We start from the raw sequence: 27190 nt of genomic DNA on the forward strand, positions 1-27190 counted from the left end.
AATCAGAATCAGAAGAGCTTTATTGCCAAGTGTGCTTGCACACACAAGGAATTTTCTTTGGTGTTGGAAGCTTCTAGTACAGACATTCAACACAATGACAATACAATATAATACGATTTACAGTCTAAAAGATTCTAAATTGTGCATATATAAAATAAAGACTATTTTACAGAAAATGGGGGATAATAACATATAAGAGACATTGTAAGAAAGAAAGAAAGAAAGATGTAATGCAGTAATAAGTTGTGGGTTTGAGACACAGGTGAGTTGTTGTGATGTGAGTGAGACTCTTGTCTGTCATCACCTATTGCTGATAGATTTAATGGCTCTGTGCTCCAGCTGCTTCTGCTCTCCAGCATCCTCTGTGTGCCATCTGAACACCTGTCTGTCACAAAAACACAGAGAAATCACAGAGGTGAGACGTCACCCCTCACACAACCGACTCCTCTGAACACCCAACACATGCACGCACACACATTTGTGAGGTGACTTCTTGATTTCATATGAGGCTAATAATATGTTCTAGTTCCCAAACTTCTCAAACATGTGCGTAGCATTAAACCTAATGAAAACATGATTTGGATAATTTGTCTATCAAGTGAGGACTAGTAAAATGTCCAAGTCTCACAAGTTGGTTGTCATAATATTTCACTGTGAGGACATTTTACCCTTAAGACTGTACACACACACACACACACAGGCACACACACACACACACGCACACACTCACACACACACACGCACGCACGCACGCACGCACGCACGCACGCACGCACGCACGCACACACACACACACACACACGCACACACACAGAAAACTTTTTGCATTTTTAGATATTTAAATTTAAATTTATAAGCTTTTTGGGTCCCCACAGTGACACGAGTCCCCATGTGTTGGTGTGCATTCAGGTTTAGGTCCCCACCGGGATATACAAACATGAACACACACACACAGTTACAACTGATGCGAGATTCACTAAGGTCTAAACGTAAATGTCCCTGAGACCAGATGTGTTTAAAACTACAGGGATTGGGCATTGTGGGATATGCTCTTGATTCGACCTTCAATTTCCTGTTTGAATAAAAACATTTACAAAACATTTCAAGGAAAAGCCAAGTTCCCTTCAATATAAATGGAGTCCACTCGCTCAGTACAATGTGGTGTCAGAGATAAACGAGCGCTACATGGTTAAATAGTTAGGAACAAATGTAAAAAGACAAAAAGAAGAGATGAGTGTCTGCGGTTTAAGTCTTCTGTGGTTTGCTGCCACCTCGTGTGTGGTTTGTGTCCTCACAGCAGGAACAAAATCATCAGCAACAGGTTTGTCCCCGAAGCAAAATGTTGTGATATTCATTCCATCGAAACTTGCACATTACACAAAATTACACATAAAATAACACTAGCGACGATGTGAAAACGCTACTCAAAATAAATAGCGAGACGTTTTTTTAATAATAAGTAGTATAGCCTGGAAAAAGAAGGATATACACTACTTGTATAAGTGTTTACATTCTTTTGCAAATTGAATCGGGGGGATGTTTGTCATTTACTTATCAAAGTTATTGACCAGATCTCTCTCAGACTGATAACAGTGTTAAGGCCCTTGATAACGGTTCAACAATGGAGTTACCCGAGCGCACCGGCATGGCGCAACTGCGCATGTTCAGTGTGAGACAGATGGGTGTCCACCGAGTGTCTGAGACGCACACAGAGAGAGATCAGATGCCAGGGGATGCGTCTGCCTCCAACTCTTTTAGTTGCACTGCATTTGCCTTCGCGTTATTGTTTCCAAATCTGCGGGGTTGATGTGTTTCAACGCACATTGTAGATCTAAAACCAGTCATTTCTTCACTTTTATATTCCACTACACCGGATGTCGGCATAGGCGCGCGCTTGCAAGGTAAGTGCGCGTGTTTCCGCATACGGTTATGCTTGTTTTACAAGTTTGCGTGTAATTAAATGAAATGTTTACTGGAAATGCCAGTGTAATCACTTAAATGGAGATGAGTCATGTCACTGAATCTTCAGCCTTAAAATAAAGGTTCCAGATAAAATCAAACAAGTATTTTACAACTTGTTTCTAAACCTAAAGCCTACATACATTTGGCCTTTTACAGTTTAAACTTTTTAATTCTACGAATATATAAGAAAATAGAGAAACTTGTTTTTATTATGTGTTCAGTTTCACCTTTACTCACATTTATATTTAACATCTTTTTATCAGTATCAGTATCAGGGCGCATCCTACTAAAATGATGAGCACTTCTGAATTCTTTCATATTGGAAAAGGTTTTGTAGTTTGTAACTGTGATAACCTTCAGGGCTCAGGGTGGTTCGGTCTCGGATGCATGTGGGTCGACCGGCATTTGCACTTAAGCTCGTAGATCAAATGGAATTAAAGTCTGACTGACAAATGCGCGTGAAACCTGCTGACCGAGGCTTTCGCCAGGTGGGGTGTTTACTTTGAAACGGAACAGCACAAGCCCTGTTATTCTAGAAAAACCCTGTTAGAAAGCATCTGGACACTTACAAATACGCATTGCAATAGAATAAAAATATCAAAAGTCTTAATGACAAAATAATTTTAAATAAGCTCAAGTCTGGTGGTCTTCTTTATATGGTATGTTTGTATTTTTTTGTAACACCTATTCTCTAGTTTGTTTGTGCGTTTTATTTTAGCCTAGTACCACAATCAGCTGTCCAGCTTTTTTCAGTTTGTCCCCGTGCAAAATGACACGGGCCCTGAATAATGCAGGAGCCTCAGCAGGGGACAGGCTTATTATGTAATGATGTGACTCATTTTAATTCTGCTTACCTGGCACACAGGTAGCCTTTTTCCTTTGTTTGGGACTTGAGTTAAAGACAAATGACTTTTAAAAACAGTCACATCACTGGTCTATAATAAATGTACTTATTTATCACTAATACTATATTGTTTGTCTCTCTCTTCTGGGGGATGCCAACAAAGTTTGCATTGTCCGGAAAACAAGCAAACAAACTCATATATCCCATATACTCAATCACAGCATATTACCGTGAAAAAAATCATTTTAATTTTTAATAATAGTAAATGTAAGTATCATTAGTCGTGTTTTGAGAGTATGTACTGCATCTTCCCTGCATAGTTGTGTCATTTCTTGTGCATTTGCAATGGAATTAATTTGTATTTTTTTCTATTGTATATGTATATACAGTATGTCTAAATCAAGCCTAAATGTTTTGTTCTTTTGCAGTATAATCATTTTAGAACTAGCGACATGGACACCGTCCTTCACTTTATGAACGACTCTGCAGAGTTTTATAAATGGAGCCTTACCATAGCAGGTGACAAAACCTCCTAGTCTTAAAAAATATTGCTTTTGTACATTCATAACTATTCTAATGTAATGTGTAAATTGTCTCAGATAAGCGTGTGGAGAAATGGCTGCTGATGTCATCCCCGCTCCCGACCCTCGGGATCAGCGCTCTCTATCTGCTCTTCCTCTGGCTCGGGCCGCTTTACATGCGGAACCGGGAGTCCTTTCAGCTGAGAAAAACCCTCATTGTGTACAATTTCAGCATGGTGCTGCTTAACGTCTACATCTTTAAAGAGGTTTGATCAACTCTACATCCCGTTAAACCATCTGCACCCTTTCAGCCCTCACAATCGTTTCAAATACTTCACAATCTGTAAGCTAGCGGTTTAGCTTAAAGTGATTTACAGAAGAAGGGCATGTGGCCGGATCAATATTTCTCTGAACCAGTCAGAATTAAGGTTTGGATAGGTTTGATAATGTTCTTATCTACTTGTTGCACAGTTTGCTGTTGTCACCATAGTATTGCAACACCCAAACAATGCTTATGATTTTGAAGTGATTGTTCACCCGAAAGTGACAATTCTGTCATCATACCCTCATGTCATTCCAAACTTTTATGACTTTCTTCTGGGGAACACAGAAGAAGATATTTTGTAACCAAACATTTTCCAGAATATCTTATGAAAGAGTCATATAGGTTTAAATGATATACGGGTACATACATGATAACAGGATTTTCTTTTTTTTGTTGGCGAACTATCACATTTGAAGTTGTGATATAAGCACACAAAGAGAAAATGTTATTGCGTTACTTTAGGTAGATTCTTGTGATGTGGTTAATTTTAGGGCATGTTAATTGTTAGGGTTTGGTTAAAGGTTTGGTATATTGTCTGAAAGGAACACAGACAGGTCACAGACAGGTCACAGATGTTTGGCACCGGGTCACTGGCTCAAGAAATGTTGTAACGCAAATCTTATGACACACTTGACTTTTTGTACAGACAAACACATTTGATGTCTGTTTCACATGCTGAACTCTAACACATATTACACAAGCATCAGACCTGACTTTTATCATAGAGCATAATTATCAAAACTGTGATTTTTACCGTGCTTTTCTGTCCGTAGCTGCTCCTGGGATCCATAGCGGCCGGATACAGCTACCTCTGCCAACCTGTCAACTATTCCAATGATGTTAATGAAGTCAGGGTATGACACAACACAGCCTTAAACACACACACACACACGCACACACACACACACGCACACACACACACAGAGCACATCCTTTACCCTAAAACAAACAAAAAAACTTTTCATTTGAGCCATTTTTCCTTCCAACCAGTGTTGGGTGTAACTAGTTACTAAGTAATTATTTACTGTATTTAATTACTTTTCCCATGAAAAAGTAAAGTAAGGGATTACTCAATTTTTTTCTGTAATTAAATTACAGTTACTTCTGATGTAATTAATCTAAATACTTTGTGTAATATATGTGTGTGCAATAGTGGAATTGACATCAAAATTCAAAGTCTGACTTTAAAATCTGTGCTTTAATGTACAATTCTCACATTTGTAATACTTTGGTCAGTTAATAATATTACTTTGTGTAGTTTTATATTATTTATTTGAGTGAGTTAAAAGAGCCGTTTCATGTCTATCCTTGAATTTGATCACTTAACTAATCAAGGTTGATGTAGGATATAGAAAGTAACTAGTAATTAAGTAATTAAATACTTTTTGGAGAGAGTAATTTGTAGGGTAATCTAATTACTCTATTGAATATGTAATTAGTAACTAGTAATTAATAACTTTTTCAGAGTAACTTGCCCAACACTGCTTCCCACCCAGTCTCAAGGCAGTTCGTGGCATTGGCACGAAATTTGGAATCGTTTGATTCGTGTTCATGGACACAAATTTGCCCCTTTTGTCGTGTCACTCAGCATGACTTTCAATTCACAGACCGCGTGTGTAAGTAAATGTATATATTTATAACCTGATATCAAAAGAAGTCGTATATTTTAGGCGGTGGCTAACCAACACCTGACCTCACCCCAAACCTTAAAATCACAGCCGCAAAAGGCTAATTTTGCTAAAAACGCCAGTTTTGCGAGGTGGCAAAGCACCGATAAATGGCTGCCCTAATCATAACAAAACAAACGAATGAGATCCTATCTCAAGGTATAAGTATAAATTCAGTATAAATTCCTACCAGATTGCATTGATATCTATATATACAGTACATAAAGAAAGATACTGTGTATTAAAATACGTTACATTAAAAGTCATGCTGGGTGACACGAAAAAGGGGGAAATTCGTGTCCATGAACACAATTTAATATATTACAGTTCATGACAATGACACAAATTCCCGTGAGACTGTATTGTTCCTTCAGATGTCAGGAGCAACATCACCATCACAGGTTTGATTCCTGGGGACATTCACAGTAATAAATAGAGGAGAGTAATTCACAGTAATACGATAAGAGCAGATAGTGATGAAATAGTTTAAAAGAATTGAAGTAAGAGTGGGAATGTAGAGGAGAGCGCCGTAAAGAAACTTTTTTTGACTTAACTGTGATCAGGAGCACTGAATCGCTGATGCACTTTGACTGACGTACTTCAGGGTTTCTTCATGCCGTCGGCTTGGCATGTATCATCACCCTCATTGGCAGGATTGTTTCCCTTGTGATGCGAGGTCAAGACGCCTCAGTCACCACCTAAAGCCACGCCTCCATGTCCATGGCCTTCGGCTGAAGACTCAATAAATAAAACGAATATCACTTTTAAGTAAAGTGACTTACAACAACAGGTCAAGTCTCCTGATATGGGCTTTAGTGGTGATCAACCGTTTTGCCATTTGAAGCAGCAAGTTTTAGTAACAAACTAAAATATGCAAACGGCGTCTATTGTCTGGTCATTTGTGATGTAACGAACCACAGAAAAAAATTGCTAAAAACAAAATGTTGCAGAAACACGGTGATCATGCGGCTTGTGTTTTTGCTGAAGCACTCACATGAACGATGGTGTGTCGGTACAGATAGCGTCGGCCCTGTGGTGGTACTACATCTCTAAGGGGGTGGAGTTTCTGGACACAGTGTTCTTTATCATGAGGAAGAAGTTTAATCAGGTCAGCTTCCTTCACGTCTATCATCACTGCACCATGTTCGTCTTGTGGTGGATCGGCATCAAGTGGGTTCCTGGTGGCCAATGTAAGTACGCACATCTCACAGACGTCCACTGTTTAATGCCAGATACCCCAAACCTCACCATTACATCAACCTGCCGACACGGTTAGATTTAAAAGAATAGCTCTCCAATAATCAAAATGTTTGCATTATTTATTCACCCTTGCGCCATTCCAAAACTGTACAACACAAACCTTTCTTCTGCCTGTTTTGTGAAATGAAGCAATTGCTAGACTAACCTCAGACCAACAGTAAGTCTAAGCGGAATCTAAAGGATATTGTTCAGTACTGTTGTCATCTTAAGCATGGTTAGATTTGAAACGTGTGAAAACATACTTACTGTAAAACACAAAATAAAACCAGAATGCAACCACCAGATTGGAGTGGGTTAAAGTTGATCTCCTGAAATGATAATGGTTGAACTGCATTTCCCAAAAACAAGAGAAGCAGAAGGTGAGGAGATCTGAGGAACGGTCAAGAGAGGTTAGGAGACTGAGGAACGGTCAAGAGAGGTTAGGAGATTGAGGAACGGTCAAGAGAGGTTAGGAGATTGAGGAAGGGGTCAAAGGGTTTGGTTGGGTACAGATAATCCTGAGGGTAATTATGGGGGACGGGTGGACAAAAGATTTGAAATGGGTGGAGAATCCCTGCTTTAAACTTCAAGATGCTTGGGTGTTGTAATCATGTCTGGGCAAATGCTTCTTACAGACGGGGTGTTTCTGGAGGCTGACAGTCCTGCAGAGTTGAACTCAAACTCGCCTGAATCCGCTCATTTAACATTACCTGAACATACAAGGCAGGTGTTGCAAAAATGACAGGGAAGTGATCATGCAGGCGCTGGGTTTTACACCCCTGCATTACTCAATAACCACAGGAACCTGTTTTAATAATAAAAAAAACTTCATGCAACATATTCAGCACGTGACGTTTAACAGTATAAACTAATGCAAAATGCTGAGCTAATTCAAGTCACAGTTGGATCAAACATGGACAGTTTCTGGGTCAATTTCATGAAACATGAGCAGGTCAATATTCTATGTAAACATGCATAATATGCAATTCGCTAGTTGCACAAGATGGGACGCCAGGGTCGGCAGACTAATTTTCCGGTCGTATAACACTGTAGGCCTATGGGAAAAGGAGGATTTTTGGCCAGCAAATGTTTTTTGTTTTTTTTTAAACGAAGAAAGTAATATTTAAGCGATATGACAGATCCTCTTTACATTGCTGAGGACTTCGTTAAAGTCCCAGTGAAATAAAAAATGACAATTCTTATTTTTTCATGAAATATTGCAGCGTTTATAGTAAAAAGCTTATCGCCTGAATCCGCTGTGGGTCATTTTCTTTTTAAAATTAATGTACCCTCATAATCTTCAGTTAAAATCTGAAAATGCACGTCCGCCCCGGAAATGACTATCTATCTCAAATGACGTAAACTAGACGGCTTGGCCGGAGCATCCGTTAACTCCTCCCCTTCAACTGTCAGTCTGCTGCCAGTTTCATTTCAAAATCAATGCAACAGCTGTTTTTACACATCCAATCAATTGGCAGTGAAAAACGCAAGCCCACTCATTTTCTCCTTTGAAATTCCTTTTCACTCGGAAATGTGTTAGAATACGGAAGTAAAAATGATTGCAACTTCCGGTTCACGGGGGACTTTAAGCCAAAACAACTCGATAGTGTTATATGACCAGAAATTAGTCTGCGGACTCTGGCGTTGCAAAAGCTCACCGGCGCCATCTTGTGCAACTAGCCCATTACAGATTATTACTATTGTCAAACTGTCAAAACATAATTGATCATAACATTAGTATTATAATCGATACACAACTGTAAATCTTAAAGATCAATATTTAGATCCATATTTTGTCAAACTTTATCTTTGTGTGCTGTAACTGAATGTCGTCTTTGCAGCGTTTTTTGGCGCTACAATAAACTCAGGCATTCATGTGCTGATGTACGGTTACTACGGCCTGGCGGCGTTCGGCCCGAAGATCCAGAAGTACCTGTGGTGGAAAAAATACCTCACCATCATTCAGATGGTAAATAAACACACCACACATCATCAAGTCAATAACGTATTAAAAGAACTTCTGAGCTTAAATGGAGAATATTCTGGCCATTCAAAGAACACGCAAATGAGACATGTAGCAAAAATTTGCGAAGTTAGGTGTAAAAAGTTAATTGAGTATGTAATTTAATAAACAATTCCACTATTAATACAAAATGGTTTGTTAATTTCTAACATAAAATCTTTTGAGATTTTTTTCCAGCGTAAAGTGTCCCTTAACATTAGTACTGTCAGAAAATAATTATAAATCACATCAAAATAATATCAAATGAGTAAATTTATAATTTTACAATGGATTGAATAATCTCAATTCAGATCTTCAGAAAATACAGCAATATAACTGCACATGTGATCAATTTAACTGGATTTAGGTTACATGATCTAAGTCGTCTTTAAAATAATTTTCATACTTTTCTTAATTTCTCACCTGTTTGCTTTGTGTATAGATCCAGTTTCACGTCACCATCGGCCACGCGGCTCATTCGCTCTACACGGGCTGCCCGTTCCCGGCTTGGATGCAGTGGGCTCTGATTGGCTACGCCGTCACTTTCATCATCCTGTTTGCCAATTTCTACTACCAGACCTATCGGCGCCAACCGCGCCTCAAATCAGCTAAATCTGCAGTCAACGGCGTCTCCACGGCAACCAACGGGACCTGCAAAGCACCCGGGGTCACAGAAAACGGAAAGAAACCCAAGAACGGAAGAGCAAAGAGCGAATAAAAGAAAGGATGAATAGCGAGATAAATACTTGCGAAGTGAAACGTTGGGTTCAACATGCCCATCTCAAGAACTACAGATGGTTTTTGGTCGAGTCAGATTTTGTTTATTGGATTGTATGAGCATGTCAACAATGAGATGTTTCAAACTAGAGACATTTGTAAGATTCTCTAAGCGGCAGGGGAATATATTCAGTTCGCATTGCATTTGTTTTATCACATAACTGCTTTTTCACATACTGTATGCAGAAGCGTAGCCCACTTTACTCTCTTATTAGTAGGGATATTTTTTCTGGTACTCGACCATACCGACGCCTGTACCTTTTCACAACACAGTGAGACTAATAGAAATAGAAAAGCTTCATAATTACAAACAAGTCCACCTTAAATACATTGTGAAAAACTAAATCTTTTTTTGTGCTTTTCACAAACTTGCAAAGCAAATTTCACAACAAATTTCAGTCTGTTCTGTCAGTTATGTCTCATGATGTATCGGTGCATTTTTACGAGTACAAGTACGAGTACATGAGCTTAGTATCGGGCTGATACCGATATCACTGCATCCCTACTTATTAGTCTTGTTCAATATGCAGTTGTGGAAGGATTGTTCTTTCTTGCCAACTTTCTTGACTTTCCTGAATCAGCCGAGCCTCTTAACATCAAACATTAACATTTTCTCAGCCATCAGCTGTGTATTGTCTATATGAATACGCATGAATTCAACCAGGACTGTAACCATGAAATAAAACGATGTCAAACCCCCTCCTCTGGTTTTCTCCACTCTGTCTAACTGTGTTGACCTAAACCTCATCATGCCACTGATCAAACCTGGTTGTCAACTCATAACTGATGGTTGGTGTGAATAATTTGAATTGCTCACACTTTAAGAATCACCTCCCTGCATCATCTTATTCACAGACCCTCTATTTTCTTCTCCGGCTGGGATGGTGTCCTCAGGCGTCTATGGAGCGGTCCAGGCCAGATCTCTGAAGGGTTGGACAGACAGATCTTCTCTAATTGGCTTTCGCTGTAAAAGAGCTTATATCCACGTCAGAGTTTGCAGCGCTCACCGGGTCACAGTGGGAGAAGCACGATTATCGGGCGTCGAACTGTAACATACAATATAAAATCAACGCATATGAAGTGCAAATTGAAAATCTAACAATTTCATCTTGGAAACGAACACAAGATGGTCTTTGAAATCATCGTGAGATTCTGATGGATGATGAGGGTCATCAGGGTTTAGATGTTATTACGGCAAATAGGCGACACATACTGTATTAAATACAATTTTATTGTATGTTTGGGACAGAAAAGAAAGGATTATGTTTGAAAGTAATTAAACTGTCATTAAAAAGTATCAGATAACAAACACTGACTAAAGATTGCATGTTAATTGAACAATTTAGAGAAATGAATTCGCTTCGGTACAGTTGCGTTAATCTATTTTTTTTCTTCAGATTTTTGCTCTCCAAACCCATCCTCTCTCTCTCTCTCTCTCTCTCTCTCTCTGTGAATCTGAATAGGGATATTTGTCAGTAAGAGGATTGTGCGTAGGCCAGAGATTTCCACTTGCCCTATTAACAAAGCGGTTTCACCTTTCTCCCAACCCGATCCACTGATAATACATTCCCACAAACACTCGGTGAGAAAATGAGCTCTTTGCCCTGAGGAAAGCATCTCTAGGCAGCGCATGTTAACCTGTATGTTTTACTTTCTTTAATGGATCACAAAAGGAATGTCTCTGTGGTTTTGTGTTGTACAATGGAAGTCAATGAGGTTCAGGGTTGTTTGGTTATCAACATTCTTCGAAATATCTTCTTTTATGTTCGGCAGAAGAAAGAAAGACATACAGGTTTGAAACGACATGAGGGCGAGTAAATGATAAGATGTTGAGACTTGAAAATAATTGATCTTATCTTTATGGGCTGAACGGAAATGTTTTCCTAGCTCAAGTACATAGACAGGCAGATGTCGCCCTCTTGTGTTTAGAGACGGTATTACACATAATCAATGAATAATGAAGATTCACTTTGTACGTCACAATTTATGCAGACCAATTCAGAACTGTGTAAATCCGTTTCTTCTTTTGTGTTCCACAGATGGAACACAAAATAATGACACATTTTTTTATTTTGGGATTTCACTGCAGTTCAAATTTTTTCAGTTCAAAGTCAAAACTTTTTTTCTCTTTTTTAACCCCAGATAGAGGTGAACGGGGCCGTTGTTGTTGTTTCAGGAAAAACGTCAGACTGACCTTTTGAATCTATTCATGCGTAACTGCGTATGTGTGCGTGTTGGGGTCGGGGGGGGGGGGGCTGGGGGGGGTCTGACACTGCATTTTCAGCAGCTCATCTGTGAAGCTGCACACTCAAGCAGTCTTCAGCTTTTCTCGTTCTCAGCTCTAAAGGGGGACAACACTACATTATTTACTGTATATTGTGAGCATTGCAATAATTTGTGGGGCAATTTCAATGATTTAAACATTAATCCAAGTGCCATTTAATTTACTGTACAAGCACACTTTAAGCAAACCTTTTTTAAATCTTCAAAAACTTTAGGGGAACTGAAACGTACAGCATGTGTCCAAATACATTTATTTTCTATACACTGATCCAAGTTGCATTTTATCATGTGTGTGGCATTGCACATTGTTCAATGTCAGATTACCTTTCTTCATCTGAATCAGACAAGATGCGTTTGAAATCTTCACATCATGCTGGATATCATGAATATTCAGGTTTAACACTGTGATTAAAACAAGAGGCACATAACAAACAGTATAAGATCTTTAGAAATGTTAACATGCTTATAATAAAATTTGCTATAAGGAAAATGGCAAAACAGAGATAAATCTACAGCAGGCCATTATGGGACTGAGACCAGACAAAGAGCTTTTCTCGCGGGTTCTCTACTTTAACAGCCAGAGATTCTCACACTTCCTTATCTCATTTACCACGTCACCTCATGAATATTTACCATCTCTGTCTTGCGTGCCTAAGCAGTGCCTGGTACCCTCGAGCTGAAGCGTGCCGTCCTATTCACACAGGAAACAAACGAACACACTTCTTAAACAGGTAAGACAGAATCACGATATCTAATCTTCAGAAGAATCACTCAGATGACTACTGCAACAAGAGATGTCATTATTCGCATTGGTCATTATGGTATTAACTTTCATGATGACAACAGTGTTCAGTGAAGGATCTTAAGCAAGAACATGCAATTTCTTAACCACGTCTTTTAAACGTACAATTAAAAACATAAGCGTAATGCCTCCGTAAAGAACTTTCTGTGGCACAAAAGTTTTTTTTTTTTTTGTAGTAGGAAAAGGTTTGGAACCTGACCACCTTTATTTTTATATATTAAGAGTTTAGGGCGCTACACTTAGCAATTACAAAAAACTTTTAGATCAAGCACTTACTTTAAATGTTTTCTGTTTCAACAACATTCAAATGTTCAAGCAGACATTGTAGTTAATATGATTTTGATATTTTTCCTTCCCCTTTTCATAGGTTTCTGTTTTTTATATAAACTGTGGGGCCATATTTTTTTATAGAAATGACGAAATATATGACAGCATTGTATTCTATTGTATGTTCTATACATGGCCATTTATCTGTCTCTTATAAATGGAATAAGACTTTAAAGACAGCCTTAGAAAAATTAACCATGGTTTAAATATATAGTAAACGTGTTGTTCCTTACCATATTAATATGCACAGTTACTACAAAAACACAATATAATGGTTAAACTATGGCTACTACACCGAGACAACAGTAAATTTGTGGTCACTAACCACAAATACCACAGTTAGGGTTCCTGTAGTTAGTAAAACCATAGTTAATATTCGTAAGGGTGGAGGTCCGTTATATGAAATGATGCGCTCTGCCGCAAGCGGCGCTGCGGATTTTCCTCCGTCAGCGGACGGGAGGAGGCGAGCGCGCACTCCATCACCCGGACAAACCCCATCCGAACCGGCCTCGAGACCCAGCGGCAGTCGCTCCTCATCAACCACCAAAGGATCTAATGGCGAGCAGGCGCGTTTGGTGAGGGTGCGAGGCGCGGCCGCTGTTCGTGGTGCTGAAACTGCGGCGCCGGGGACGGATGCGCTTTGGGAAACCGAGGAGAGGACCGAACGCCAGCCTCCCTCTAACGCGCGTCGCTCGCTGCGTTTCCCGTGCGTCCGAAGAGACGCGTCGCCGGAGCGGCCCGGCGGTGGTGTAAGGGGGAGAGTGAATGAGAGCGAGGCCGCTGCGATAGGAGAGGACGCGGGCTGCGGCCAGGCCTTCTGGGGCGGGGGCTGCTGTTTGCAGTCGGAGCTCAGGCAGTTTCACATCAACAAGCGCGTGAGGAGAAGCGGCGGGATGCAGCGCGAGGCGTCGGCAGAGACGCAGCCGGGATCCGCCGCGCAGGCCGCTAGCGAGCTCGTGACACAGCAGAATGAAGCTCTGCAGGACGAGATCGAGAGACTGGAGGACGAAAACGAGGAGCTTAAGGTTTGACTGGGTTTTCTTTGTATCTAGAAAACATGCAGACAGATAAACAGTAGACACAAACAGACAGACAGACAGTGATGTAGCTATTTGTACAGACAACTCTTTCAAAACTGAGGATGGATGATTAGATGCAGTCAGATAGACAGACAGACAAACAGATATAGACAGACAGACGGTGTTGTTCTCTTTGAAAACTGAGAGTTGATGGATAAATGAATAGATGAATAGCAGCTCACTCTGGTTTTGCTAGAATGAGATGGAGGAGATGCGGACCGAGATGGAGGAGATGCGCGACACCTTTTATGAGGAGGACACCTGTCAGCTACAAGACATGCGGCGCGAGCTGGAGCGAGCCAACAAGAACTGCCGCATCCTGCAGTACAGACTCCGCAAGGCCGAACGCAAACGTCTGCGCTACGCTCAGAGCGGCGAGATAGATGAAGATCTGCTCAGGAGCTTAGAGCAGGACCTAAAGGCAAGTATTCGTTTTAAAAGCACACTCTGAGATAGCGATGACATCTATGATCAGTTACTCACCCCAATGTCTCATTCGAATATTGTTCCTAAAACGAATTGCTAATTTGTCATCTAGCCAAAGCTTCAACTCTTTAAGGGCACAATGCTTATCACTTAGCCTACTTTTGGGGGTTTGAACCTACAGAATTTGTTATCAGCTCACATCTTTGACCACCACACCATCTGTTTTCGGCCAGGTTGCCAAGGATGTGTCCGTGAGACTTCACCATGAGCTGGAGAACGTGGAGGAGAAACGGACAAAAACTGAAGATGAAAACGAGCGGCTGAGACAGAAACTCATAGAGGTGGAAGTCACCAAACAGGCTCTGCAGAATGAGCTGGATAAAGCCAAAGAGGTACAAACACAGGGTCCAAAAACATCATGACGCACATTTGCATAACACACATCTAGTCAACACTTCATCAACACAGAATTCTTGTACAATGCATGTGATAAATCATAGATTTGAAGTCAAATTCAATATTGAGCCTGAGCAGAACGTTCACAGAACTTTCTTGTGATCAGTCTCAGAAACGAAGGGGCAGCAAAGATGCACAGAAACCCGAGAGGAAGATTCAGACACCTACCGAGGTGAAACCGACACCAACACCTGCTCCAATCTCACATAAAGTTTGTAAAGATTGCAAACTATACAGTGGTTGAAACTGTCATTTGTTTTTTAGGAGGACAACGATGACCTAAAATGCCAGCTGGCCTTCATAAAAGAGGAAGCCACCTTAATGAGAAAGAAAATGGCAAAGATCGACAAGGAAAAGGATCGTCTAGAACAGGAGCTCCAAAAGTATCGCTCCTTCTACGGAGATCTGGACAGCCCTCATCCGAAGGGTGAAGCCGGCGGTCCTCCCACCACCCGAGAATCCGAACTGAAACTGCGCTTACGACTGGTGGAAGAGGAAGCCAATATCCTAGGCCGCAAAATCGTGGAGCTGGAGGTGGAGAACCGTGGCCTGAGGGCAGAGCTTGATGACCTCAGAGGCGAGGAGTCGTCTAACGGCGGTCTGTCGGGAGCGGAGGGAGGAATGGGACGCGAGCAGGGCTCCGAGCAGTCCGAGCTCAGACAGCAACTTCAGCTGGTGGAGGACGAAGCGGAACTTCTGCGGAGGAACCTGGCGGATGTAGAAGAGCAGAATAAGAGGGTGACGTGCGAGTTAAACAAACTACGTTTTAAAGAGGGGACGAGACACGCCTCTGGGAACGCGTCGGGTGGGGCCACCAGAATGGGCGACAAAACCGAGGCCTTGCAGGAGGAGCTGAAGGCCGCTAGAAAGCAAATCAACGAACTGAGCGGGAAAGTCATGCAACTGCAGTACGAGAACCGCGTGCTGCTGTCCAACATGCAGAGATACGACCTGGCGTCTCATTTAGCCGTCACGCCACGTGACAGCGACGCGGAGAGCGACGGCGCTCCTGGAATCGGGGGGCGCAGAGGAAGCGACGACGACTCCTCTTCCTCCCGCTTCCCTCCCCATCGTAAACGCGAGGGGCCCGTCGGAGGAGAGAGCGACTCGGAGGAAGTCCGCAACGCTCGCTGCCTCACTCCAACCCGCTCACTTTATTCGCCCGACTCCGCCCGTCTGCTGTCACGCTCTATACGGGACAGGCAACAGATGATCGACATCCGCGCAGAAGCAGAGCGCTTGGGTCGGACCATTGACCGAGTCATAGCCGACACGAGCAACATCATAGCAGAGGCGAGGGTGTTTGTGGCCAACGGGGATCTGTTTGGGCGAATGGAAGACGATGACGATGGAGGCCGGATCAGGGAGCACGAGTTACTCTACCGGATCAACGCTCAGATGAAGACCTTCAGGAAGGAGCTGCAGGGGTTTATAGACCGTCTGGAACTCCCGAAACCTGAGGAAAGAGATTCAGAAGAACCCTTGTCTGTGAGTCTAGCTAAAGTCTGTGTGTCCATGTGAAGCATCTTTAAAAAAGTGCAGCCATTTTTAGTTATTTACTCATCCTTATGTTGTGGATGGTAACCCCCTTTTTGACCTTCAGCCGGACGCGAAAGCGGTATTTAAAGTTGTTTATTGATACTTCTGTATCCTTTTGAATAGGGATGTAACGATTCACAGTGAGCTGGTTGAAAATCGATTATAATATGTGACAATACGAGCCGGTTGAGATTATATTTGAATCGCAATACACTCTTAAAAATAAAGGTGCTTAAATGGTTCTTCACAGCGATGTCATAGAAGAACCATTCAGTCAGAGGTTCTTTAAAGAATCATCTCTTTCTTACTTTTTTATAATCTGAAGAACCCTTTTTCGCCACAAAGAACCTTTTGTAAAACAGAAAGTTTCTTCAGATGTTAAAGGTATTTTATGGAACCAAAAGGTTCTTTTATGGCATCGAAGACATACTTTTGAAGCACCTTTTTTTAAGAGTGTACATGTTTTGAACAACAGGTGGATATGCTGACATTTCTTAAATGTAAAAAATACAAGAAAAGCACAGACAAGGTCTTAGTTTGTTTATATTAAAGAGACTTTTGTATTATTCATTTTTTATTCGATTTGGAATTTGTTTTAAAATTGTAGTTTAGTTTTGTTATTTGACATAAAACATTTTTATTTTACAATGAAATGTGTAGCATTTGAGAAATAATAAAAGGGCAGTTGTTCTTTTCTAATTTGTCTCAACTCATTTAAAACAAAAAAATTGTCAATAAATCGTATTGTGCATCGCATCGTGAGCAGAGTGAATCGTTACATCTCTTACTTTTAAAGCTTGAAGAGACGGTCACCATCCCCTTGAATTTTAAAGAGAAAACTCCAAAACTTTTCTAAAAAAAAGCAAAAACAAAGAAGGACATCAGGGTTTGAATGACATGAGGTTGAGTAAATATGATCATGAGCTCTTTAAAGGCACAACGGAATATTGTCATCATTTATCTTCCAATCTGGATTATTTTCTTTCTCCTGTTGAACACAAAATGAGATGTTTAGAAAAGTGTTTTGTGCTAAACAGAAGAAAGAAAATCATGCAGGTTTGGTCTAAATGACGACAAAACTTTGATTCTGGGTGTCTTTGAAAATGAGAATAACTTAGACAAGATGGAGCGAACGCTTCATCTATCAGCGACTGCTTTTAACACAAGTATTAGTTTGTGACATGCAAAGATTTTGTAAACTATGCAACGTGAAAAATGTAATTGGCCATAATATCTTAACCTTTCTCTCTCTCTCTCTTCCCACGCACCCTGTTTTTAATGCATGTTCCTCGATCCTGTCGGTCGTTCACCAAGATGTTTCAGCCCATCATTTTATTTATCCTCATATTAGTCTTGTTCTCCTCTCTCTCCTATGCCACCATTTTTAAACTCGTGTTTCTTTTTACCCTCTTTTTTGTCCTGTGATCAGCATCCTCATTAGCATAGTTTGGCCCCTTTCTTTCTTTCGTTCGTTTGTTTGTCGATGTCCTTATGTCGCCATGGTCGCAGAATCACAGGATGGACACTTTCCACGCTAAAGGCTGCACGATTAAGCACAGAAGTTTTTTTTCATCTGTATCATATAAACACAGCCTTTGGTTGCCATTGAGACTGCTTTGAACTTAACTGAAGAACTGGTTCTCTACACACTCTTAATGCTCTGGAAACTGCCCATCAGACGTTTCTTTTATTGAGGACTATGCAAGAAAACCTACGGCACCTGGATGAACTCAGTGGACGTTGCTTATCTGGTGCACACGGCCCTGGACGCTTACATCTCTTCTTCACGGGCGCTGAGTTTTGGAAACATTTTAGAACCAATCATCTGAGCTGCAAATGTCATATGACTGATGACTCCATAGTAAAACTCAGAAAAAACACTATTTGACTCTGTTGAAGGGATAGTTCACCCAAAAATGAAAATTCTGTCATCATTTATTCCCACCTCAAGTTGTTAGAAACATGTATGTGACTCTTTCTTCTGTGGAACACAAAAGAAGATATTTTGAGAAATGTCTCTGTGGTTTTGTGTTCATACAATGGGGGTCAACGTTGTTTGGTTATCAACGTTCTTCAAAATATCTTCTTTTGTGTTCTGCAGAAGAAAGAAAGTCATACAGGTAAATGAAGAAATATTTTTCATTTTTTTGTGAACTATCCCTTTAAAGGCTAATTCACATTGATTCAAAAAATGCGAACAGAGGTTTCGTTGGATCAATGCGAGTTACTTTTGAAGCATCTGATCAGATGCCATTCAAATTAATATTTTTCTGAAGAAAATGATTTATGACACATGATCATCAATGGAGGAGAAAGCTTTTTGCAAGCAGGATGATGCAGTAACGGAGCCTACCAGCAGGGCTGAACTGTTACTCACCATCCAAATGCCAACAAAGACTTTACCCAGAATGCCCTCCAGCTGCACCCGTGGGACACATCGGTGAAATGAATGCCTGTAATAATACCTAGGTGAGTAAAAAAATGTATGACATACAAACGTACAGTATAATGCCGGAGGAGACAGACAGACATACATACATTGATTATATGTAATACAGTCATCTATTTTCGCATAGAATGTAAAATACATGAGCATTGCTGAAGTTAAACTTCTTCAGACAGGTATAATTTCTCAGGACATCTATTTCAGTAAACATGTCAGTGTGTTATTCTAATCACTAATCCTGTCAAAACATGAAAATAACCACAAATCATGTCAGCAAGGTTTATAGACAACACACATAAAATGCAGTTTGACGGATAGAAAACAAAACAAGGATTTAAAAATGAATGTTCTACTGTATTTAAGAGAAGATCAAGAAGAACAGAGAAGATCATCTTAAATATTTTTCTTGGAGATTATAGCAACCTTTTAAATTTTGCTTTGAATATTCCAACCAACTGAAGGTAAACGTGTTAGCCAAAAACACCACAGAATTCTGTTTCACCAATACTTCACACTTTAACCCGTCTCATATTCTTCAGTTTTTGTCGTTTTCCCATGCGTTATTGCCCCCGGGAACTATTTCAGTCAGTGGTCAATATAGGGCCGAACAGTCGGCCGCCTGTCTATTGCGCAACAGCCGCACGCATCGCATAAAGGCGCGCGGACAGCAGCATCCGCTAATTCTGTCCGGTGGGCATCTTAAAAACAAAATGAACAGTTGGGAGTGTTTTGAGAGTCGCAAATAGCCCGGTTGCCTGTTTGCACGAGCGGGAGGCACAACAACTGGAATGGAGTCACAAGACCCCGATCTGCCAACTCCTAAAAGCAGACCAGCAACAAGACGGCTTCACCGCGGCGGGGCAGGAGAGGTTGACCATTTAAAATAGCCATGTAAACACACTCGCTCAATCCTTGTAATATTAACCTGGAATGAAGGTGACGACAGTGTCCTGCATGGAGACCACGAATGCTGGAATAAATCTGACATTATGACACCAGGCATGCGTGACGTCGCTGGGGTAAATAGTTTAGCGTGTATAAAGCCCCGGGGCTCCCGCAGGATTGAAAGTTGTTTACCCTTAGGGCCGGACGGAGGAGAATTAAAGATCTAACGCTCGGGATTTTACGTCACTCCAGGAGCTGTCGAGAGGGGTGGTACTGAAACAAGAAGCTCTGATTTAAGTGACAAACCCGGGCTTGAGTAACACTTGTGTTCAGGACAGCTGGTTCATCAGAAGGTTGTTAGAGGAAGCTACCGGAGGAAATAACTCGTAACTGGTGAGTGTTAAGAAATGAGAAAAGAACGAAATAACAGGAAAGTCTTTAACAAAAAACTTTTTAAATCAAAGAAGAATTGTCATGGTTTGGCTTGCTGCACATGTCTAAAGAAAATAAATGTTTTGTGTATTTCATTCTGAGAAGAGATGCAGTGTATTAACAACATATTGCATAATGGACAACAGAGCGTAAAATTGTGAATATTCTCACTGTTCACACTGTGTGTGCACGTAAATAATTGAATTTAAACACAACAATTTATATAAAATACTTTAAAAAAAGCATGCAATATACAAATATTTTGTGTGGTTGTTATTATTCTATTCAAATATATTTATATAGTGCATTTCACAGTATGTATTACAAGGCTTTACAGTAAAGACGAAAAAACGAAAAAGAAAAAAAAAAATATATACTGCATATAAAACGAAAAATTGTGACAAATCTAATCCATGGTATAACTGCATCTCTCCAAGTCTTTTCATTTAAGATGCACAGTTACAGAGGGTATAAATATCTCCTCGTTCTTACGTCACGTGGCGGTACATTCTGGAAATTTCGAGTTAATGTTCCTTGTGTTCTGGGTGTCATGTTCCCTGATGGGAGAAAATTGCCGTAAATCAAAGCGGCGTTACAAAAAGGCCTGGTGACGTCGCTGTGGAAAGGATGTGCCGCCTATTCTGAGCTTATCCAACAGGGCCAAAGGTTCTGCACTGGTGGGGAACTTTTGCCCGCATGGCCAACGCAAACACAGAAGTGTCGGGGGATGTAGCTCAACGGTTGAATGTTCAAATTTGATGAAAGTTGGCCCACCTTTTAATGCCGTGTCCTAGATCGAGATACTTCAGGCTACTTCATGGGAAATATTACTGTTGCTCAATTAGTAGAGCTCCGCAAAGGTTGCGGGGTTCGATTCCTAGGAATCACACTTACTGATCAAACTAGAAAGAGTCGCTTTGGATAAAATTGTCTGCCAAATAAGTAAAATGATGAGAATCCTGAACAGAACAAAGTCCTGTAGGAGACTGGAGCGTGTCTAATAAAACATATGGTTCAAGGTTTGACGGTTTTGACACACCAAGGAAGGTTTGACGGATATGGAACGCATGTACTGTAGAAATGGGTGAAGACTCATAGGCTGGTGGCCTGAATGAATAGCTGGGATTTTCGTTCCCTGCTAAGTGTCATGGAAAAATGTCAATCAATGAGACATAACCTAGACCTTTAACCTAAAGATGGACACAGTAGAAATTGTTGCAGTAACTTGTTTCCTAAAACCACAATTTTTTTGTGCGCTTACAGACGTGTTGGAGGACTTGCCACACGGTCACTCTTGTGACCTTTCACTTGGAACAGGAAGTAAATAAGAAGAGCAGAATGGCGGCACTGGATCTGCACTGTGGGCTGAAGCCTGGAGGTCACGTGTGGGGTGGAGACCGAGTCGACCTGCTGGACAGTTTTGACTCCGAGATGCAGGAATGGGAGGAACAACTACAGGAAATGCAGAAGAAGATCGAAGAGGTGAGAAAAACCTCCATTAGAGACTAAATCAATCCGTAGTTGAAATTATATAAACACTCCAATTTGCCTACAAACGTATACCATTTATATTAACAATATGTGTTGTTGTGATGGTGGTCACTCTTACCTCTGGCTGTGATTGGCTGAAAAAATCTTGACCCCCGCTTCCAAATTTGTCTGCATCTCTTGGATATTTTAATAAGTACCTGTGTCTTTGGCAGATGTTTACAAGCTAATTAAGACGCAAACATAAACACACAAACTCTCACGCCACAAATCAACAAGCACACGCTGCTCCCTCTCACCTCTTTTAATAGAGAAACCTCATGTGGTTTATTTACGCACGAGTTGCATAACTTCTCCAGTGCCATTTGCTGGCTCGTGCATTTGTTTTGGTTGTGTTTCTTATTTGCTTCTCATGCACATTTATGCATGAGAAAGCAATCATACTTTGCTACCGTTAATGGTATTTCTCTGTTTGTATTGCATTTCAGTTGTTTAATGAGGTCAAGGCACGAAGAGAAGCCAGCACCAACAACATCACCAACAATAAAAACTTGGACATTACATTGCTCCCTGTCAGCTCTGAGTACAGTCAGTGGGCTAATGGTTATCATCACGGACCTTCAGCTCACCCCAACAACATCCGCCCCGTTCATCAATGCAGCGATACGGCGGTCGGGCCAAGCTTCGGGTTTCAACACCCTAATGATTATCGCAACGGCTCCAAACTTAATCAACTGAGCAACGGCGGTCATTATCCTGCCAGTTGTCATGATATCGAAAGACAGGACGCAACCCTGGATATCCTGAATGGATACCTTCAACAGGGGCCAAAGTACGGAAATATCCAAAGGAACCTCGGGGTTTCAAATGCAGTGAGTATTTATTTGCTTTTTGATCAGTTTCACTACTTGGTAAAGAAATAAATACACCACAATCTGTCTTACCTTCAGAACCCAAAGATGCATCCAGGTGTGCATGGCGATTTGGAGAATATTAAGACAAGCTCTGTGACCAACAGGTAAAGCATCTGGATTAAACCAGACCGATAGCTCATACTGTCATTATGCATGTGCAAAATGAAGATTGAATGACGTTTGCATCTTCCTCAGGACGTTTGAAGACCTTGAGAACAAGAAAAACAAGAAAGCAAACCTGGAGGAGTCCCAGGCCCATCACGCTACTCCAAAAGACTCGATTTCAGGAAGAAATCTTCCACTTGAAAACTTTGCCAATAAACAGAAAGACGCTCCACCCGTGCCGCCTCGCTCCGTTCACCACGATTCACAGCGGCAACCAGACAGGAAGTGCCTCCTGGTAGACAGGAAGTCTGGCAGCCCGTCTGTATTGCGTAAGTTTGGCGCTATGCTGCAGGAGAACGAGGGGAAGACCCTGATCGAGGACGGCATCGTGACCACCATCATCCCCACCGAATGCCTCGCCAGCACTCCCGTCTGCCAGCGCAAGTTGAGCGTCGACCGGGCATCCCCACGCATGCCCATCCAGAGATGCCTTACAGACTGTGACGCAGAACTGGAGCCCAGCCAGGAGCCTCGGGCAGCTGTTATCTCCAGACACGTGCTCCTCAACGGTGCCTCGAACGCAAGCCCTTCACACAAGAAGGCTTCAGAGTCTAAAGCGCACAAAATGGGCTCTGAGGATCTGTTCTCTGACTACCGGATGGTGGAGAGGATTCTGGGAGCAGGGTCTCAACAATATGGCAAGGTGCATGCGGGGAACGGAGCGGATACGAGATGGGGAAATGACAATCTGGAACAACTTCTGGACATGATGGAGATGGAGAACAACAAAAGTCAGAGAGCCACATTCACCCAGCAACTGGACATCAAACAGGTAATGAACGTCTATAAATGATTTATCATATTCACTCGGGTATTATTTACACAGATAGTTACATGAATACTTTTCCTTTCAGGTCAGCCGTGAGTCATCTCCTGCCCCCAGCACAACCAGTTTCTCCCGACCCGCACGACCAGCCAATCAACGCCGTCCCACCAGATGGGCGACGCCTACTCCTTCGCCCAAATCCTGCCCACCGAGTCCAAATCTGAAACGCAGACAGTTCCTGAATTCCTATTCGCTGCACACAGAAACAGTCATCATGTGACCGCGACACTGAAAAACAACTCTTATGGACGCTTTCATCATATTGCAAAGACAAACATTTGACCTTCAACAAAACGCAATTTGCTCTCTTTTTTGTACCTCCTTTATTGGGGTATTTATTGGTATTCTTAAAACGTCTCGTCGCTCAGTGTTCTGGAAAGTAACAACAGTGGACATTCTGTGACCTGGTGAACTTTTGTGCCTATGAACTCATCATTGCCTTTCTTTCTTTCTGTCATTCTCATCACTTTTGTATTCTTTTCATCCCTGTTCTTTTCTATTCTCACCGAGTGCTTTGTATACAGTGCTGTTTTTGCGTGCCACACGTGGCACCATGCAAGCATGAATGCCACACGTGTATGCCATACATGTAACATGTATTGAGCCTTATGCATTATGAATAACCCGTGTGCAGATGTTTTGATGTTATGTCAAATCATTCATTCATTTCAGTACTGCATAAAACTGACGTGTGGAGGTCATAATATTTATAAGCCATCTGATGGCGCCTGGGCTGTACCTCTTTGTAAAAATCGTCAAATGAATGAAGCCGTTCCTTTAACATCTGCGAAGAGTAAATTTTATCTTTATTTTCTTCGTAATAACGAAGAAACGCATTTGGAATGTTTGTTTAGCGTTGTGATTTGATCCTGACAATAATGTGATGCTTTCTGTGTTCTCTTCTTTTTCTCTGGATAATAAACGTGTAAGTGCTTTGATGCATCTCTGTATGCTTTAGTGTTTGTGTGACTAGTGATGTTTGCCAAGGAGATCGTCACTAATATTATGTTTCTGAAGAGTTGCATGCTACGCTCTAAAAAAAATGTTGGGTTGTTTGGGTCAAATATGGACAAACTCAACTGTTGGATTCAACTGAACTTAGGAAATTCTAGGATAATTAAATCTGATTGTTTGGGTTTGTCCATAGTTGACTCAACTTTGGGTCACATCATCTTCAAAAAACGTACAAATCAAATCTACTTTCATCAGAACGTGACAGTGCACTCTAATATACGTTGGGTTATTTCAACCCCACGGTGGGTCAAAAATGGACAAACCCAACCATTGGGTTATAAATGAACCTATACTGGGATGTTTTAACCTAAAATGTTGGGTTGTTGTTGGGTCAAGTATGATTTTGGGGGGGGGTTAATTTAACCCAACAATTGGATTTGTCCATTTCTGATCCAACGAAGGGCTGAAATAACACAACATATTTTAGAGTGTACTGTATGGGTAAAATATCACCATAGTACTTTTAACATGTAATCAAAACTGACCAAACTCTTCTTGTGTCATGCCAAAACAGTAAGACACGTCATCTTTAATTAGCTCCTTGTTAAGCAGTATTAACAGTATTAACATGGCTCTCGCCTCATGTTAAAAGCTTTCAGCAGTGCCTATCTAGAGAGAACTAATGTAACCCGCTCTTAGCCAGCATCCCTCTCTCTCTCCCACCCTGCTCTCTTGGTCACCCGACCTGCCGCTGAAATGTTGCACCTGTGCTTGAAATAGGAATCGTGACGTTGTTTTGGTGCCAGAAATCTTAGACGTTTCACTGCAAGACATAAATGCAGAGACTGGGGGGTCGTGTGATGTTCTCTCGTAATGTCTCGCTCTATGACAAATAAAGTCTTTCACACACTGCGAGTAGTATTTTTATGATGCTTCCCACTACACTGTGTACAGATGGATTATAAAAAGCTTTGCTGCTTCTTTAGTCATTGTGCAGTTGTTCTTGTGCTTGTTTTACATCTACATTTACGCATTTGGCAGACACTTTTAGCCAAAGCAACTCGCATTGCACTATACTATACATTTGTATCCGAGTACGTGCAATCCCTAGGATCGAACCCATGACCTTGGCGTTGCTAGCGTCATGCTCTAACCACCGAGCTACAGGAAAGCAACAGGTTTTTTTTTCAAATTTCTTTCAGTTTCACTATGTCTACCATACACACCTATTGATTTACTTCAGAAGACGTTTATTAACCAACTGGAGTAATTTGAATTTCTTTAAAGTCCCCGTGAACCGAAAGATGCGATCGTGTTTACTTCCGTATTCTGACGCATTTCTGAGTGAAGCGGAATTTCGAATGAGAAAAAAATGTGGGCGTGGCTTGTTTTTTCCCTGCCATTTGATTGGATGTATAAAACAGCCATTGCTTTTTGAAATGGCACTGGGAGCAGACTGACGGTTGAAGGGGAGGAGTTAACGGTTGCCCCGCCCAAGCCGTCAAATTTACATAATTTAAAATGGATAGTCACTACAGGACGGAAGTGCATTTTCAGATTTTAACTGAAGATTAAGAGGGTATATGGATTTTAAAAAGAGAAGGACCCATATTGGTAAGCTATTTACAACAAATGCTGCAATATTTTAAGAAAAAATAGGAATTATTTTTACTTTCACTGGGCCTTTAATGATAAATGTTATGGAAGCAAATCATACATTTGGAATGCATTAAGGAGAATACATTATGACAGAATAATCTTTATTCGGCTTCCTAGCTACAAACAGCTGTCGCTAAGGGGCAAAACGTTATGAGACAAACAATAAATATTTTAGATAGAGACCGTTTAAAAAAATCCAGAAAAATTGACAACATCATTTAAAAGAAAGGCATTTATTGCAAATAAATACAAGCCCACTTTACCTGATACACACTACTGGATCATGTGCATAGGTAAATCTCTCGCTCTCTCACACCTGTGGTTGTTCTGCTAAAACACCTTTGTGAACTTGAGGGATCCACTTAGAATCATCTTGACAACAGAAGAATAAATCTGCATAGATAACTCAGAAATGTGAAGTCAGTCTTGAGAAAACTTCTAGCTCTCTTTGTTCGCATATGCCATTTGCTTTTGTATTTCTTATGTACTGCAAAGAACATTCATACATTTTAAAAGCCTTTTTCTCTCTAGATAACTTGGTGTAGGTAGAAGAACTTATTGTAGATCAGCTCGAGTTATATTTTCCATTTGAATGTCTCAGAAGACATGGTTATAGCGGTTAAGCACGGATCTCCAGAGGATCATTTACCACCATTACAGCTGATAATAACATGTCAAGAGCTTTCTGTGTTTGGGCATAATAATGAGATTAAAATGACTTGCACATGCTAGGTGTACAGTAGCATGACTGTGGCGTGGGCAGGTGGGTGCAGGCACGTGTAACTCGCGTTGCAACATTATACCCATCCGATCTGAGGTTTACAGTCAAACACACACACAGCAGACACTAGTCGGGACTGAAATAGACGTCCAATAAAACAGAGACACAACACAGAGTAAAACATAATTCATGTCCCCACAAGGATGGTAAAAGTCTGATCCACTTACATTGTGGGCACTGGCCAGTGTTCCCCACGATAGAAACGAATTATTAAACAAACAAAATAATGCTGTGTGAAAAGGTAAAAAATGCAGATTGTATACAAATAAAATATAAAGTTTGCGCATGTATAAACAATGTATAAAATTGCATTGTGTGTGTGTGAGTGTGTGAAAATCAAAGCAATAAATAGGTTTACCATCTCACTCTCACACCTAAATGACGGATTTAC

The 27190-nt window shown here is 41.0% G+C and overlaps 3 protein-coding genes and 1 long non-coding RNA gene across 6 annotated transcripts; 3 read left to right on the forward strand and 1 right to left on the reverse strand.

Moving 5' to 3' along the window:
• The first annotated feature begins 1681 nt into the window (after positions 1-1681).
• On the forward strand, positions 1682-10057 carry elovl4b (ELOVL fatty acid elongase 4b). Its single transcript, XM_057363246.1, has 7 exons — positions 1682-1901; positions 3235-3325; positions 3406-3593; positions 4426-4506; positions 6338-6509; positions 8400-8527; positions 9003-10057. Exons 2-7 carry the CDS (start codon positions 3259-3261, stop codon positions 9276-9278), a joined length of 912 nt encoding a protein of 303 aa, XP_057219229.1. The 5' UTR covers positions 1682-1901; positions 3235-3258; the 3' UTR covers positions 9279-10057.
• A 173-nt stretch (positions 10058-10230) lies between these two features.
• LOC130571925 (uncharacterized) lies at positions 10231-12862 on the reverse strand. The gene is made up of 3 exons (XR_008965137.1): positions 12254-12862; positions 11945-12022; positions 10231-10383 (listed from the first exon to the last, which is right to left on the reverse strand). It is a non-coding gene; the product is annotated as an uncharacterized LOC130571925 (long non-coding RNA).
• A 169-nt stretch (positions 12863-13031) lies between these two features.
• Positions 13032-17791, forward strand: LOC130571922 (protein SOGA3-like). 2 transcript variants are annotated; one of them, XM_057363243.1, is made up of 6 exons: positions 13032-13774; positions 14025-14249; positions 14488-14646; positions 14817-14882; positions 14975-16198; positions 17679-17791. In XM_057363243.1, the coding sequence occupies exons 1-6, from the start codon at positions 13154-13156 to the stop codon at positions 17688-17690; spliced, it is 2307 nt and encodes a 768-aa protein (XP_057219226.1). In that variant the 5' UTR covers positions 13032-13153; the 3' UTR covers positions 17691-17791. The 2 variants fall into 2 exon arrangements, with proteins under 2 accessions (XP_057219226.1, XP_057219225.1); XM_057363242.1 differs by having other exon boundaries at positions 17564-17698.
• An 811-nt stretch (positions 17792-18602) lies between these two features.
• LOC130571923 (uncharacterized) lies at positions 18603-24343 on the forward strand. Of its 2 annotated transcripts, none has more exons than XM_057363244.1 (6): positions 18603-18718; positions 21276-21494; positions 21989-22372; positions 22451-22518; positions 22610-23351; positions 23434-24343. In XM_057363244.1, exons 2-6 carry the CDS (start codon positions 21351-21353, stop codon positions 23623-23625), a joined length of 1530 nt encoding a protein of 509 aa, XP_057219227.1. In that variant the 5' UTR covers positions 18603-18718; positions 21276-21350; the 3' UTR covers positions 23626-24343. The 2 variants fall into 2 exon arrangements, with proteins under 2 accessions (XP_057219227.1, XP_057219228.1); XM_057363245.1 differs by lacking the exon at positions 18603-18718 and adding an exon at positions 18743-19973.
• Positions 24344-27190: the final 2847 nt, after the last annotated feature.

This window comes from Triplophysa rosa, linkage group LG21 (assembly GCF_024868665.1).
Source record: "Triplophysa rosa linkage group LG21, Trosa_1v2, whole genome shotgun sequence".
Lineage (NCBI taxonomy): Eukaryota > Metazoa > Chordata > Actinopteri > Cypriniformes > Nemacheilidae > Triplophysa > Triplophysa rosa.

Bases quoted from the DNA above. Each gene is read 5' to 3' on its own strand.
- elovl4b (XM_057363246.1), top strand. From the start codon at position 3,259: ATGGACACCGTCCTTCACTTTATGAACGACTCTGCAGAGTTTTATAAA. The intron at 3,326-3,405 runs GTGACAAAACCT...AAATTGTCTCAG, and splicing joins ATGGAGCCTTACCATAGCAG to ATAAGCGTGTGGAGAAATGG. The intron at 3,594-4,425 runs GTTTGATCAACT...TTCTGTCCGTAG, and splicing joins ACGTCTACATCTTTAAAGAG to CTGCTCCTGGGATCCATAGC.
- LOC130571922 (XM_057363242.1), top strand. From the start codon at position 13,154: ATGATGCGCTCTGCCGCAAGCGGCGCTGCGGATTTTCCTCCGTCAGCG. The intron at 14,883-14,974 runs GTGAAACCGACA...TTTGTTTTTTAG, and splicing joins AGATTCAGACACCTACCGAG to GAGGACAACGATGACCTAAA. The intron at 16,199-17,563 runs GTGAGTCTAGCT...TCGTTCACCAAG, and splicing joins ATTCAGAAGAACCCTTGTCT to ATGTTTCAGCCCATCATTTT.
- LOC130571923 (XM_057363244.1), top strand. From the start codon at position 21,351: ATGGCGGCACTGGATCTGCACTGTGGGCTGAAGCCTGGAGGTCACGTG. The intron at 21,495-21,988 runs GTGAGAAAAACC...ATTGCATTTCAG, and splicing joins TGCAGAAGAAGATCGAAGAG to TTGTTTAATGAGGTCAAGGC. The intron at 22,519-22,609 runs GTAAAGCATCTG...CATCTTCCTCAG, and splicing joins ACAAGCTCTGTGACCAACAG to GACGTTTGAAGACCTTGAGA.